The 16881-nt window shown below is 42.0% G+C and overlaps 1 protein-coding gene across 2 annotated transcripts in view; it reads left to right on the top strand.

Annotated features, from left to right (window-relative positions):
- The window catches only part of LYRM4 (LYR motif containing 4), a 76234-nt gene that overhangs the window by 12018 nt on the left and 47335 nt on the right, over positions 1 to 16881 (top strand). For both annotated transcript variants that reach the window (XM_054164082.1, XM_054164083.1), the window contains exon 2: positions 3201 to 3321. In XM_054164082.1, coding sequence (XP_054020057.1) covers positions 3201 to 3321 — 121 coding nt within the window. The remainder of the gene's footprint in view (positions 1 to 3200; positions 3322 to 16881) is intronic.

The raw sequence follows: 16881 nt of genomic DNA on the forward strand, positions 1-16881 counted from the left end.
TTATAGAGTCTCCTTTTTGGTCCAAGTAAGTCCAGGAGCACCTTGTTCATCCACGCTGGCCTCCTGGCACTCTTGCCTGCCTTCTTCCTTCTTAGAATGCACTGCTTCTGGGCTTGGAGGAGAAAGTCCTTGAATACTGACCAACTTTCTTGGACCCCTCTTCCCTCCAGGGCTTTATCCCATGACATTCTGCTAAGCAGATCCCTGAAGAGGATGAAGTCTGCTCTCTTGAAATCCAGAGTAGTGAGCTTGCTTCACACCTTCTTTGATGCCTTAAGGATATTAGAATTATAGAATGATAGAATTGTCAGGGTTGGAAGGGACCACAAGGGTCATCTAGTTCCAGCCCCCCTGCCATGGGCAGGGACACCTCACACTAGATCAGATTGCTCAGAGCTACATCCAGCCTGGCCTTAAAAACTTCCAGGGATGGAGCTTCTACCACCTCCCTGGGCAACCTGTTCCAGTGTCTCACCACCCGCATGGTGAAGAACTTCTTAATATCCAATCTGAATCTACCCACTTCTAGTTTTGCTCCATTCCCCCTAGTCCCATCACTACCCAACCTAAAAAGTCCCTCACCAGCTTTCTTATAGGCCCCTTTCAGATACTGGAAAGCCACAATTAGGTCTCCTCGGAGCCTTCTTGCCTCTGCCATTTTATGGCCACTACAGCCAAGGCTGCCCTTAAGTTTCACATCCCTCACCAGCTGCTCCTTCTTGGTAAGGACACGATCCAGCATAGCACCTTTTCTTCTGGTTTCCTTTACCACGTGGGGGAGGAAATTGTCATCCATGCATTTCAGGAATATGTTAGATTGCTGGTGCCCTGCCACTTAGTCTTTTTGATCAGGTGGCCTGTAGCAGACCCCCAGTATAATGTCACTTTCCCTTGCCTTCCCTTTAACTCTCACCCATAAGCTCTCTGTTGCATCTTCTACCCCCAGGTGGAGCTCCATGGACTCCAGTTGGTCTTTAGTATAGAGGGCCATGCCTCCTCCACTCCTCTCCTGCCTATCTCTCCTAAAGAGCTTATACCTGTCTAATCCTCGACTCCAGTCATGGGAGCCAGCCCACCATGTCTCAATAATGCCAATGACATAAATGTTAATGTTTATAAAGGTTTAAAGAAATTGCAAAAGGGAAATACAGTGCAACTGTCTGACTGTAGATACAAACTGTTTTGGCAGTGTTTTCTCAGCACATACCTTTTCTTTCTTGACAACTTTTGGGTGTATTGAGAGGAAGAGAGAGAAAAGGAACAACTAATGCACTGTATGTACCAACCAAAATCCCCAGTCTGTAGGTGTAATACTGAAGAAGAACTTGTTTTAGTTCCAACTCTCTTTTTTGATATGGATTGTATTTGTTCATTTGTATTGCATTTTGAAAGGCTTGTGCCCTATAATGGGTACTTCCTGGTTGTTCTTTTTTCTTTTAAGCCATATATATATCTCTATCTATCTATCTATATTTTATGTCTTTGAATCTTTTTGGAGTTTCTGCACAGTTTAACCTTGCATCTGTTTATGGGGTGATTTGAAATCCCTCTGTTATAGAGCAATAAATTTAAACTATATCTTAATGTTCTGGGATTGTTTGTTTTCTGAAAGAAATAAGCTGCTTCCCCTTCAAATCTTACTAGGACAACAGCTGCAGATGAGAACAAGCTTTCATATTTAATACATTCTATTAACTTCACACATAAAAACACACACGCACTCACTCGCACACCCTGGTGTCGCATTATAGGTGAACAGACCCTAATTAAAAGCAGGCACCATCTGCCAGTGTTGGACAGCAGGGTGGCACTCCAGAGCCATCCTGATTCCTTGGACTGAGATCTAGTATTTATGAGTTCCAAGAGAAAATATGCTGCTTGGCTGGTGGAGCCTGCATTAGGGACTGGGCAGCACCATCTAATGGTAGTGCTGCTGGCAGTTCATCTTCCCTCTTCTTCCTCCCCACTCCATGGTCTCTTCCTCAAATAATTTTGTTTTTCAACGTCATCTTTGGAGCTTTTAATCATGTTTCAGACCATTTGTATCTCATGTTTCAGAATTATACCAGATTGAAAACGATTTCTTAAATATTTCACTATTTAAATATTTGTGGTGTTTGCAGCAGCCTTTTTTCCCTTCCAGTGCCACATGTAGGGTCTTACATTCTGTGGTAAAGATGATATGATGTGCTGGTAGAGAAGTGGGACATAATCAAGCAGCATCAGTTTACTACCATTTCTCCTGCCCCTCCCAAGCACATGTCTAATGAAAGTTATCTACTGCTTAGAATGAAAATTGTATTTTACTATTGGAATTTGCCCTATTCTTTTTATTGAGCAGTACACTACAAACTGTATAGAAGTTCTTCACTGGGTTGAAAAGAGACACTGGGAGATAGCTGCAGCTTTGGCTCTAACTTTCTGAAAGCAGAGAACATGACCACTTCCTGCCTCAAAGATCACATCCTGTTATTGCTTCATAATTGGGAAATGGATATGGAGGTGTTGGACTGAGGGTGAAATACACTTTGCCAGGAGAGAAGAGGGATGATGGGGAAGGAGCCCTTTTCTGGTGGTTGGTCCATCAGTTTGACTGCTGGATTACAAATTCAGAACAGATCTGAAAGACAAGGTCCTGGAGTGAGTCCAAAGAAAGGCAGCAAAGCTGGTGAAGGGTCTGGAGAACAAGTCTTGTTAGGAGTAGCTGAGGGAACTGGGATTGATTAGTCTGCAGAAGAGTAGGCTGAGGAAGGACCTTGCTGCTCTCTACAACTCCCCAAAAGGGGGTTGGAACAAGGTGAATGTCAGTCTCTTCTCCCAAGTAACAAGTGATAGGACAGGAGGAAAGGGACTCAAGTTGTGCCAGGGGTGTTTTAGGTTGGATCGCAGAAGAAACTTCTAATCAAAAGGGTTATCAAACACTGGAGTAGGCTCCCCAGGGAGGTGGTTGAGTACCCATGCCTGGAGGTGTTCACAAGATGCAGAGATGCTGTGTTAGATAATGATGGGACTCAATGATTTTAAAATGTCTCTTCCAACAGAAATTATTCTGTGGTTCTGGAAATAAAATAATCTATGTGTAAAACTGGGTAAAATTTAGGTGTGTGTATTTACTGTTTTAAATCCTCGTGTTTTGAAGGAGTTGAAATGTCATGAACTGTGACACATCTATGAATACACGTTTTATTGTTTGTGTTTAGAATGTATGCCATCAGAAGGATAAGAGATGCCTTCAGAGAAAACAAGAATATAAAGGATTCTGAAAAAATAGAAGAACTAGTGAATAAAGCCAAAGCAAACCTAGAGATTATTCATCGGCAGGTATGTTTCTTTCTCATTTTATTCAAGAGTTCTGCTCTCCTCAGTTAACTTTCTTGTGCCACTGAAGATGGAAAAATAGCTCTTTGGTCAAAACCATCTCACCATTTCTGGTTGGACCCTAGTTTTTGTATGGCTGAGTTTGAGAGCGTGGGAAACTTTCATTTTTCCGTGATGGTTGCAATTGGGCATTTAGGGATGTTTGTTCCACTAACCAGAGCAGGTCTTACTGTCAAAAATTTCTTGTTTCTGCTTTGTGGATGTGTTTGTGGGATGCTGAAATTAGGAAGCTGCTTTATAGTACCTTAATGTTCAGGATTTCCTTACTTGAAGTGGGTAGAATTTGATGCTCGCTGGTTCTGTGAGCCTAATAAAAAAGAGCAGTTCTAAGTCAAGTGGTGGATAAGACTACCTAAACCAAAAGCTTTTCAGCTTTTCTTGAGACAAAAACTTGGATCTACTGACTCTGAGCCATAATGGAACTCCTCTGTCAAGGCAATACCTTGGTACTGTAGACTCTATAGACATGTGACAGGGCAGATTCTTTTCCTTCTATGCTGTACATCTTGTCTTGCACCTTTTATGAAGTTTTCTTTCAGCCTAAAGATTGTCCTTCAGCATCAGATAGAACTTTTCAGTTGCCTTGAAAAGAGCAGCAAGAGCAGGCAGGCGTAGTAATCTTTAACTGACCCACACTGTTCTTTGTAAAGGAGGAGCTGGACTTGAGGACATTTTGCATTCATGGGTTGCTAGTGAATGCTTTAATCAGTCATAAACGTGTATCTGTATGTGCACAAGTATCTCTAACAGGCCTTTACATGAACAATACCAGAATCATAGAATGGCAGGCAGTAGCTCACTGTTTCATATGAACATGTATCAGCCTGTGTTTTGCGCTGGTAAAAATGTTGTGCATTTAATTCTTCAGTCAAAAAAATGACAGCAATAAAGGTTAGACAAGATCTGTTATTTTCTCTTAGCATGGATTCTGCTTTTTTCATCCCACCAGCAGAACGCTTTTAATCTGCCAACTTTCATTTTTCACATCTTGCCACTTTGTGGCAATGGTAAAGAAATTTCACAAGAAATCTTTCTTGACTTGAGTTTGAGAGAGCTCACTGAGAGCCACATTTTGCTCTACCACATAATACATAAATCTGACACATAAAACTGTTTTATACATAGCTGTAAACTTTTCAGCCAGGAAGATGTTCAGAAGCAAAGAGCATGTAGAGTTCTACTTCCCTGAAATAGCACTGTGTTTATTACCAGATTCTGAAAATCTCTCTATATGTTTCACTTTTTCAAACATAAGAAACTAGTATTTAATACATATTACTACATCTTAATACATTAAAATATCTTAACATATCAAATTCTTGACAAGCAAATGGCATTAAGTACCTATCTTTTGCTCTTGCTAGTTTGAGGGTATCTCTGTTCAAGTGTTAGGGCTGGGTCAGCTACTTAGACGAGTGGCAGATGCTCTCTATGAACCACTTTCCTTTCCCAAAGGGAAAAGAAAATGAAGAAGGGAGAGAGACTGATGTGTTAGGAAAGAAAACTAAACCAGCTTGAATGGAAATAAGAACAATAAAATGGAATAGATACAAAGAAATGCAAACCAATATCCAATCCCTTATGGCAGTGATGTCACCATCAGCACTGATGCTAGGGGCAAACACTGGGGAAATCTCAGACTGTTTTCAGCAGCAGATGGGAACTGAATTCAGGAACTGGATTTTGGAACTGGATTCAGGAACACATGGATCAGGATCAAAGGCAGAATGGACAGAGTCCTCATTAGACATTGAAGAAGTTACACCCTGGTGATCCCTCAGCTTTATCCTGAAGATGACATCCATAAAATGGAATCCCTTGTTGGTTAGTTTAGGGTCACCTTCTCCCTGCAGGTGCCACCTCTGACTTCCTGCACCCCAACATGGGTGTCGTCGTTTAAGACAGCCAACTCTAACAAGACTCACTGCCATGACTGAGAGTGAGAATAACATTAAAACAACCTGTAGGTTGAGATGAGGAGAATTTAATGGAAATAATACAATGTGCAATTACCTTAGCTGTTTCACAGAAAAGCAAAGGCAGAAGCCACAGCAGAAGCCAGCCATAAAATGAACCCTCTCCTCCCCAAAACTGCACCCAGCCCAGCAGAAGAGACCAGCACCCCAAACTGGAAACCAGAATAAAGCCTCCAGGAACTGAACTCCAAGCCCCATCATCCTTTGCTCCAGCCAGCTCTTTCATTATGAAACTGGCATGACTCCACGTGGTAACAAATACTCATCAGCAGATTGAACAGGCTATCCTGACTGGTCCACCCCAGCCAAAACCAAGACAGTAGGGCACAAGATTTAGCAGCATCCTTGGCCTGCAGAGGAGCATGTCTAAGCAAGAGCCATTCTGCTCCTCAGCCCAAGGCTTTAACTCTAACCATCAGTGCTATCACTGCCAGAGGCAGTTGCTGTCTGTGAAAAACATGCCCTGAACCTCAGAAAGTGCCATCACTGAGCAGAGGCTGAGTGGAGAAGTCAAATCACTGAACAGAATCAGTTCTAGCTCAAACCAGGGTGCTCTGTCCTTGGGACATACCAGCATAATGCAGAATGGCCGCAGTTACAAATTTTCAGGGTTTTGTTTGTTTATGTGTTGTTCCAAATCTCAGCTATTTAAGGAGTTTCTTAAACCACTGCTCTAACAAGCAAGCCTCCCTCTACAAGCAGGACAAAGCCATTATCTCTTGTCCTGTCACTACATGCTTTAGTAAAAAGTCCCCTTCCAGCTCTCCTGTAGCCCCCATCAAGTACTGGAAGGCTGCTCTTAGGTGTCCTCTGAGCCTTCTCTTCTCCAAGCTGAACCCCAACTCATTCAGCCTGTTTTCATAGAAAAGGTGCTCCAGCTCTCTGATCATCTTCATGGCACTGCTCTGAGGAGGACATGAGGTCTAACATCCTTTTTTCTGCTACGTTTGGAGTTTATTATGATGTAGCACATCTTGCTCTTGCTGACTTCCATAGTGTGTCGATAGAAATTAAATAATATCCCACTTTGCTGACAATTTGTTGTTACTCTAAAATCAAATTTATATTCACTTTACATTCTAATTTATGGTTTAGTCATCAAAGTGACCATTGAAGTGTAAGGTTCATAAATAACTATATGAGTCAGCCTAGTGGGAAATGTGAAGCAGTGACAGATTACTGTCATTTTGTTCATGTCAGTCACTGTACCATTTGCTTGAATGTTCTAAAAGTAACTTTATAAAACTGAAAAGCATGGAGGATCATTAATCTCTGCCTTAGTCCTCTTCTGCTTGTTACTGGTTTCAATTTAAAAACGGGCTGGCTACAGTAAGGAACAACTTTTGATTCTTTTCTCAGTGCTGTTTGTGTGGAGGTTTTGTGTGTGTGTCCTGTGTAAACAGCAGAGCTTGTGGTGTCTTCCCTGTGAAGTGGGGTGTTGTGATTTCAAAATGCACTGTCACAAGAAATCAGAAACAGAAAGTGTACAAAGTTTTGAGGTAGGGTCTTGAGGTCTTTTGAGGGTTATTCCAACAACCATCTCCCATCTATACTAACGTGAGTTTCCACCACTGCTGGAATATGGTGGTGGTAAGAGAACTTGCTGGTGCTGAGATCCAAAATTTATGGAAGCCACTTTGAAGACAGGATAATGGTGAGTGTTTTGAAGTAGTTGCTATGCTCATTGTGGCACATGCTCTCTGAACTGGAAATATAAGTGAAATGTAAAGTGAATATAAAGTGAAATTCAAAAGCTATATCAGACCTGTGTGCCCTGGTTAAATCTCAGTGATAATTTATAGCTAATTTATCTCATTTTTAAGTGTTTCTCCACAGTACTTTCTCCTCAGTTTTAGATTGTAGCTGTAACCAGTCATCTTGTTAAGCAGCTGAGGAGGTTCATTTCGGTTTTCTTGGCAGCTCTGAAGGCTCTAGTATCAGTTGTACTGGTTTTGACCTCACACAACTACTTCAGTTTTGATATTTCACAGCCTTTGTTTGTCCCTTTAATCCAAGCAGAAGCATGCTTTGCACAAATCTTTACGAGAAAGAGAGGGTGCGCCGAGAGCAGTTAAACAGGACATGTGGATCCTCTTCCTCAGCAGCTGGCTGGTCATCGGTGTTTTCTAAGGGAACTTTTCTTTTGAGTTCTGTTTACTCAGACTTGAGCTCTCTTACTGTTCCTTGCAGGTGTGTAGAAGAATGAAGGAAATGTAGGTTTGAAGTATAAGAACTATACTCAGAAGGTTCCACTGATAATGATAAATATTGAGTACTTGCAGCACTTCTCATGTTCACAGCATGTTGTAAGTGCATGCATTGCAGTATTGATTCATTGATTATCATAGAATGGTTTGGGCTGGAAGGGACCTTTCAAGGTCACCGAGTTCAACCCCCTTGCGCTGAGCAGGGACATCTTCAACTAGAACGCGTTGCTCAGAGGTCCAGCCAACCTGACCCGGAGTGTTTTGAGGACTGGGCCATCTACCTCCTCTCTGAGCAACTTAATTAAATGCTTTATGACTATGCCTTGATAAAAATGTGTGTCATGTAGTGTGAGATTTCAGTCTCATACTCTTGTTTTTCTCTATATTTGCCACTTTTTGCACTTCTCTTGCTCCTAGCCTGTTGCAGGTCTGGTAGTCAGCTCTTGGTGTGTTCTCACTCGACTGATTCCCTACACAGATTTACCAAAATCATGCTGGAAGCTTGTGGCAAAACCAAACACTGAATTTCAATTAGCTGACTTTGGTTTTTAAAAGGCATTGGGGAGATATTTTTAAATGCCAAAGCTCTTTGGCATTTTACAGAATTTTTTTCCTCAAGATCATTTAAATTCTTTTTCTTATGTTTAAAAGTTGCACTTACAAGCCATGTGATTTGAAAACAGCTCATTTGTGTATTTCCTTTTTATTTTATATCTTCTTCTTAGCAGTAGCCTACCAGGAAGAAATCCTTTACATGCCTTATGTTTCAGTACTCTTTACTTGGAAAGAGACATAGATGCACATGGAAGAGGGTATTGCATAGCATGGATAATGGCTCTCTTTTAGCTAAACAAGAGAAAGCTTGACATTTAAATAGGGAGGCATTAAATTTAGAGCAATACTGGTTTTGTGTTCCACAATGAGAGTAAATGCATTTTATGTCCAGTAAATATCTGTAAGGGTTTTGAAGGGGAAGGAGAGGAGAAACAAAGGAATACAAGGTAATAGGAGTGACTTTGAAACAGATTTGGTAAATTTGGACACAAACCCAAATGAGTCAGGGCTTAGCCCTCCACAGGGCACGCTAAGAGTGAGGTCTGCTTCCACAAGCCTTCCCAAATAGGCACATAGGATATTTTTGGAGATCTGTAATGTTACAACAGATGCCAAAAGCCCAGAGTTTTCACATAAGCTTAATTTCTAGTGTCTGAATGTGCAAGAAGAGTAGCAGACAAAAAATTTTGGCCATCTTCAAGTGCCATGGCTCTCCAGTTTACATCTCTGAGTGTCCAGAGCAGAGGCTTCCCTTTAATTCCCCTGATGGAGAGACTGTATTTTCACAAGTGATTTGCTTCTGTTTGCCCTGCTGTCTAAATTACAAGAGGCAGGTCCTGCCTGCAATATTAAGCATCAAAGTAGACCCTGTACTGAAGTAACCTTTAGGCTGCAAGCCACTGCGATTCAGAGGTAGAATGAGGCTTTATGTTTCTGATCTAAGAGCCTCTGTGTAAAACACAGCATGTGATGTATGAGTTAAAAAATAATTATACATATATATATATATATATATATTTGACATTTGGCAGCTGCTTTTAAAAAAAAGAGTCTGTCCTAGAGAGCTGTCATTGTTTGTGTTACCTGTGTTTAGTGGCTAATCCTGTGAGGTTGGGGTTGTGTCATTAACAGCAAGTAGTTACGTAATGTGTCCAGAGCTCTGAGCACCTGATGTTAGGCGCAGAGGAGGGCTGTCTGAAGGACAGGAGAAGGAGTTACTTTCTAGTGAGCAATTTGGTGAGGCAGCATCTCAGATTCCATCAAGAGAATGCAAGGTGTAGACTTCCATGTGGAAAAGAGTTAAGTTTTGTCAGCTTCATGGGTCACTAGCTCCTTGAGCCAGTTAGCAGCGCTGATTGAACCAGCCTGCTGAAGAAGGCTCCAAAAGCAAGGAAAGCTTCTGTTTTCATGGATATTTATCTTCATGCTTTCCACTTTCCTGTGTCTGGTGTCTCAAGGGCTTCTGCCCAGTGTGTGAATACAGTTCATAGGGGTGGCTGTTGCTTCTCACCTCAGTACCTTGAAAACATAGTATGTAAAATCTTCCCATGCCACCCTTAAGTCAAATGTCTCTTTTACTTCCTTCTACAGACATTTTGACAGGTTTAATGATTTATTCTCTTCTTCATTCTCAGCATAAGACCATCCTGCAAAGAGCTCTATTTTGTCCTATTTGCTCCAATAATCTGCTTCACAAGTGTTTTGTGTTTACCCCTTTGAATAAGTTCTTGCTGCTTCTGCTGGTTCAGTCACAAAACTCTTCCATTATCCCAGTTGCAAAGGCACCAGTTGTTTTCCTGTTTTAAAATTACTTGCCCAAATGAAACCTGTTCATAAAGTGTACCAACATTAAGTGCCATTTAATAAAAATCCAGGAAAAGTTACTTCAAAAAGGGGGAACAAAAAAGGTCTTCTTCATGGTCCTGTCAGGTATGTTTTCTGGGTGTTCACTGAATTAACCAGTGGTTTGACATGGCACTAAACATGTTCTCTGTCACCAATACCATTTGACTGTATTTGCAGACAGGTAAATTCACAGTGATTTATTTTGACAATAAACCTATGTATGGCTATCACATAAAGCTCTTTCAAACAAAGAAGCTTTATCACTGATGTCCTATGTTTCAGTTTCATCCTTTTTTGCAGTAATTTGGATTCTGTCTAGAGTCTCTGAGGTAAGCTGCTTGTGTTTGAGGGAAATGTTTGATCCTTGAAGTTGTGATGAAGGCCAAGCTTTAGGGAAGGAAGTTGCTAGACTATGTATCAGCATGTCTTACCCAGCCCTTGGAAGCAGAAGCAAAGAAAACTGTTTTCTAGACAAGAGTGTAGAGAGAAGTTTAATTAGTTTTTACGCAGTCTCCTTGATACTGGTGCATTGCTGCTGTCTTCAGCTCTGTGCTTTCTGAGGTGAGCCTGGGGTTTTTTTTGGACATTAAAAGCTGTATCTGCAGTGCCCTTCATCTTGGTGACAGGCATTATGCCAGTACATTAATTCGGAAAACAAGTAAAAAGAAGCAAGAAAAAGGGAGCCCAAACTCTTCCAGGCACTTTTAAATCACAAACTGACTGATTACTGTTGTTCTCTCTGGGGTGCATCAGATGTATGCATCACCCCCTTCGAGGTATGGCCTGCCTGAATGTCCTTCCCCGGCTGTTTGCATTGCAGGAAGTGTGAACCATTACTGAGCAGAGTTTGAAGTTCACCTTTATATTGATCACCTGTAGAATGTACACAAATGCATACTTTGTTTTGAAACAAAGATCTGCTGTTTGTCCTATAGCAAGGTCTTGTTCCTCACTAGAGAAGTTGTGAATATTGCAGTGTGGGGGCTAAATAGTCTATGTTCATAGTCTATGTCCTGTGAGCATAATTAACTTGCTGAGTAGCTGCTTTGCAATTTTTAACGCTATTTTCATCCAAATGTCTGGTTAAGGACAGCAGTCTGTGACCTCATCACTTAGCCTTTCAGATTAATGCAAATCTTGTTTGTAATTCTCATGATTTTGTTGTTGGCCCAGTTTTAGAATCCCAGCATGCTGGAGGTTGGAAGGGACCTCTGGAAAACATGTAGTCCAGCCCCTGCTGCTAAAGCAGGGTCACCCAGAACACATTGGCCAGGATTGCAATGGCAAGGCAGGTTTGGAATCTCTTCACAGGAGGGCACTCTGAGCAGCCTGTTCGGGTTCTCTGGCACCATCAAGTCATAGAATTATAGAATGGTCTAGGTTGGCAATGACCTTAAAAATCATCTAGTTCCAACCCCCCTGTCAAGGGTGGCAACACCTTCCACTGGACAAGGTTGCTCAAGGCTTCATCCAACCTGGCCTTGAACACCTCCAGGAAAGGTGGCCCAGGAAAGAGCCATGAACAACCTCTCAGGGCAATCTGTCCCAGAGTCTTGGCACTGTTACTGTAAAACTCTGTTCAGCCTGGTCCAGAGCTCTGTCACCCTCACAAGAAAAAAGTTTTTCCTCCTGTTGAGGTGGAACTTCCCAGATTCCATTTTGTGCCTGTTGACTCTTGTCCTGTCACTGGGCACTACTGAAAATAGTCTGGTGCTATTGTCTTGACCTCCAGCCTATAGCTATATATCAGCATTGAGAAGATCCCCTCTCAGTCTGCTCTTGTGCAGGCTAAACAGCTCCAGGTCTCTCAGCCTTTCCTTCTCAGACAGATGCTCTACTTCCCTCAGCATCTTTGTAGCTTCTGTTGGACTCTATCCAGTAATTTGTTGTCTGTCTTGAACTGGGAGCCCAGAACTGGACACAACACTCCAGATGAAGCTTCACCAGGGCAGAGTAGAGGGGGAGGAGAACCTCGCTCAATCTGCTGGTCACACTCTTCTTAATGCACCCCAGGAGACTGTTGGCCTTCTTGGCTACAAAGACACATTGCTGTCTTATGGTGAACTTGTCCACCAACACTCCCAGGTCCTTCTCCAGCAGGTCAGCTCCTAACCTCTACTGGTGCATGGTTTGGTTATGTGTTCAAATGATCTTAATTTTAATTGAAAGTACATTTTGTCTCACAGCAGTCTAATTTCTGTGCACATTTGTCAGTAGTGAATACTTACTGGGGGTGATTACTCTCTTAACTACTTGTGCCACATACCTCTGGGAGGTTAATCAATCTTGTGCTTTTTAATTGACATCAATAATATGTATACATTTATCAATATTTCTTAATTGTCAAGTTGTAACAGTGGAACTCCCAATAATGAATCATGCTGATGGTTAACTTCATGCATTAGATTTTTTAGAGTCTCCTTAAGTGGTTTGACATGTTTTAAATTGTTTTTAAATCATTTGTATGTGTGGTCATGGGGAAAGATGAGAAGAAAGTAGTGTGCAATGTTGTGCTTTTGAATAATACCAAAGAGCTAGCCCATTGACAGTAAAATACCAAATGCATGGGGTGTGTTATGGGGAGAGGAAAAAAAGTAAGTCTTTTCAAAGTGCTGGTTTTATTACTAATGATTAATTACTAATAACTTTGTTTGACAGTACATGTACAGTTTTTGTGCTATCCCAAGGGACTTCTCAGGGCTGGGACTGTTTCCCTTCTCTCAGCTCTATGAGCAAGGCAGAGGACTGTCCTGGTTCGACAGTATGTGAGTTTACCACCATTCCCTCTCCCTCTCTTCCCATAGGGAAAAGCTAGGCAGGGGAAGGTTAAATGGAAAAACAAAACCAGACTCACACAGAATTGGAATTTAATAAAAGTAATGTTAACTAAAATAAACAAAGTACAAAGAGTATTAAAGGGAAAGGAATACATACAAAACCAGAATCTGCAATGGACTAGGCCCCACCATGCATCAAAACAGCTTTCTGCCAGCAAAGCCTGCCTCCCACACTGCAAAGCGAAAGCAGGAGCCAAGAGAGCGAACTCTGGAAGTCCTGCCTCTTAAATAGAGAATATGCAGGAAAAGGAAGGGAATAACACATTACATTATCCAGTGCCTCCTTCTTGGGACAGGCTTTCCACCCACAGGGAGGAGTTCCACCTCCAGTTAACCCTTAACCTACAACATTGGCAGAGAGAATTAGTAGGACTCGTGCTCCTATCCTGAAGTAACAGTGAGCTTGGCAGATAAAGGCACTGTGATTTTAACTGTGCATTTCACCACAGAAAGATACTGAAGTGAAAATGAAGGAGCTACTTCAGTTTAAATTGAAACATATATTTGAAGACTTTGGTACATAGGGTACCAAATTGTTTGCCCAGGTTCTCAAATTTTGCTTACAACAGGAATTGAAACGTGGTATTCCAAGTCTTACAGCAGTATCTCAGTAGGTATCCCTTTATCATCTACCTTTCTCACTTCTCTGTCCCAAGTAGCAGGAGAAGAAAACATGCTTAGACAAAGTTGTCAGGGTGCTGACCACGTTGTCTGTGCCAGTCTTAGCATGTTTTGTAGGGCACACCACAGCAAAACCTGCCGAAAGAGCACTGAAGAAAGACTTCCTAGTTACTGCTGTTATTTTCCAGTTAGGTGAGGGCCAGTGAGGGAGAAATAAGGAAGCAGCTCTTTGTGGGGTTTGCAATTGTACTTGTTTTTTTAATTGAGAACCTAAAGGTGAACTGCAGTTTTTCAAGTAGACATATAAAAGTTCATTAATAAATGAGGAAGTGGTCAGTGATCTGCTACACTGCTTAGATGCACACAAGCCTATGGGGCCAGCAAGGTGCTGAGGGAGTTGGCAGATGTGCTCACCAAGCCGCTTTCCATTATTTACCTGAAGTCCTGGCTAACTGAGGAGGTCCCAATGGACTGGAGGGTAGCAAATGTAATACCCATCTACAAGAAAGGAAGAAAGGAGGAGCCAGGAAACTGTAGACCTGTCAGTCTGACCTCAGAACCAGGCAAGGTCATGGAACAGATTATCTCAAGCACCATTACATGACATATAGAGAAAAACCAGGGGATCAGGCACAGTCAGCATGGGTTTATAAAGGGCAGGTCCTGCCTGACCAACTTGATCTCCTTCTATGAAAGGATGACCTAACTGTAGGATGAGGGAAAGGCTGTGGATATTGTCTACCTAGACTTTCAAAAGCCTTTGACACCATTTCCCACAGAATTCTCATGCACAAACTGGCTGCTCATGGCTTGGATGAGCACACACTCTGCTGGATAAAGCACTGGCTGGGTGAAAGAGCCCAAAGAGTGGTGGTCAATGGAGTTACATTCATCTGGCAGCCAGTCACAAGTGGTGTTCCTGAGGGCTCAGTGTTGGGACCACTTCTGTTTAACATCTTTATTGATGACCTTGATGAAGACACAGAGTGTGTCATCAGTAAGTTTGCAGATGACACCAAGTCGGGTGGGAGTGTTGATCTTCATGAGGCTAGGGAGGCTCTGCAGAGGGACTTGGATAGATTGGATCAGTGGGCCAACATTAATAGGTTGAGCTTCAGCAAGGCCAAATGCCAGGTCCTGCACTTGGGTCACAACAACCCCAAGCAATGCTACAGGCTAGAGGAAGTGTGCCTGGAAAGCTGTCTGGTAGAAAGGGACCTGAGGGTTCTAAACAACAAGCAACTGAGTATGAGCCAGCAGTGTGCCCAGGTGGCCAAGAAAGCCAATGGCATCCTGGCTTGTATCAGAAAAGCTGTGTTCAGCAGGAGTAGGGAGGTGATTGTCCTCTTGTACTCAGCTCTGGAGAAGCCACACCTCCAGTATTGTGTCCAGTTTTGGGCATTTCAATACAGGAGAGATGTGGAGGTGCTGGAGTGAGTGCAGAGGAGGGCAACGAAGCTGGTGAAGGGCTGGAGAATAAATCTTATGAGGAGTGACTGAGGGAGCTGGGGCTGTTTAGTTTGGAAAAGAGGAGGCTGAGAGGAGACTTGTTCAATTGCCATGTTTTCCAGTACTTTTGAGGAAGAGTGAAATTGCTGCTACCAGGTAATCGGGTGGGATGTGTTTTGAAACCTAAGTGAGGCTGCTGAGAAAGTAACAAGTGTTAGGAATATCCATAATATATATTCTTATAGGCTGAAAAGAGAGGATAGCTTTTATTCATTACAGCTAAGCAGATTCATAGCAGGGATCTGGACTTCTGTTCATGTGTTTGTGCTGACTAATATGGGTACTGAAGAGCTCAAGGTACTCTAGAAGTCACTAGAATGAAAGCACCAAAATTACATAAGCATTTTAGGACACAAGCTTTTTTTCCTCTAGTACAGTTTCATGTTGGGGAAGAAAAAAATCCATGCCGCTAAACCACATCCCGCAGCACCACATCTACATGGCTGCTCAATCTCATCAGGGATGAGGACTCCACCACTTCCCTGGGCAGCCTGTTCCAGGCCTTGACAATCCATTCAAGGAAAAGTTTCCTTATATCCAACCTAAACCTCCCCATAACAGCTCAAAGCCATTTCTTCTGGTACTATTGCTTTAAAATCCCAGCTTTTAAATCTCTTCAGGAACGGTGACTCCATTAGTTTGGAGGTAATACTCCCAATTTCAAAGGTTTGCAATGAACTGGAGCTGAGAAAAAAACACTGCATAGCTTTTACTACTCTGTGCAAGTCAATAGTCAGTCCATGCCTGATGCTTCTGTCATGATGAGAGCTGATTTGAAAGCAGTGGCAGGTAATTCAGTGAAGATGAGGTTACGTGTTTTGTGTATCCACAGAAGGTGGTAAAATGTGGCTGTGTAGCACACTGAATCAGTGCTGCTTAATTTTGCTTTCCATTTTCAACTTTTCATTTAAAATAAGGTTGCCATTCTTTATTTTCCTTGCTGGCTAAGGCTTTTTAAAATGTAAATAGCAGTCTTGTCCCTCTAATGCTGCAAAGCTGGGAGAAGGGGACTCTGACCTACTCTTACAAAAGAAAACAAACCTGAGAAATGGTGGAACAGAGGAACAGAGAGATGCAAGGTTTCCCACTGTATAGTAATGGATATGACCTTTAATATTGAGACCTCTGGATCAAATTTAAGTTGGCATTAAAATTTTCTAATAAATTCCCTGCTGAATCTTAGAGGGTTTTGCTTCAGTTTTAATGCAATAAGGTCACAAAAAAGCAAGTGCTGTCTGTGCTATTGTAATTGCTCTCAGCAGGCCGATAATATTATTGCAGACAAGTACCAGCTACTGTGCTTTTATTTCTTCCTTCAAGCACTCTCCTTCCTACATGCTTGCTCCCCTTGCTCTCAGGTCTACCCTAAGTAGGAAGTGAAGCTGTTTAAAATGGCATTTGTTTCTCATTGTAGCATGTTTTTATAGTGATGGTTTTCTGAGTCTCTTCAACAAAGGGAACTAAAGCACATCCTGTCTTACTATAGCATAATTATGGGCTAGTATTTCCTTTCTTCAATTCTCATCCAACTTTTATACATTAAATTCAGCCTCTGAATTGTTAAAAGTTGGTATCCTAAACACACACTGCTTAGTTTATTTTGGGTTTGGTGCTTTCAGGGTTTTGAAATAGATGTACGACTGAAGGAGTTTCTCTTAGGTGCATTGGGAGGGAGATTGAATGTCCTCTGTCTTGTTTCATAAACAAATGACAAATTGCAGCTCATCACAGTGAGGCATATTTATTTGTAGATTAATACCACATATTTTGCAATGTGGCTTTCAGATCAGCATTGTTAATGTGACATTTCTTGTATGAATGCAAATTTTTGCTTAGCCTGCTACTGGCACATCTGTGGCCCCTGTATTGGAGATCAGTATAGTAAATGAATGCAGAGTGCTGTGATCATAGTGCTCCATGTAATTCCTTGTGCCTGTGACAGACTCAGTCATT

Source organism: Dryobates pubescens, chromosome 9 (assembly GCF_014839835.1).
Source record: "Dryobates pubescens isolate bDryPub1 chromosome 9, bDryPub1.pri, whole genome shotgun sequence".
Taxonomy (NCBI): Eukaryota; Metazoa; Chordata; class Aves; order Piciformes; family Picidae; genus Dryobates; species Dryobates pubescens.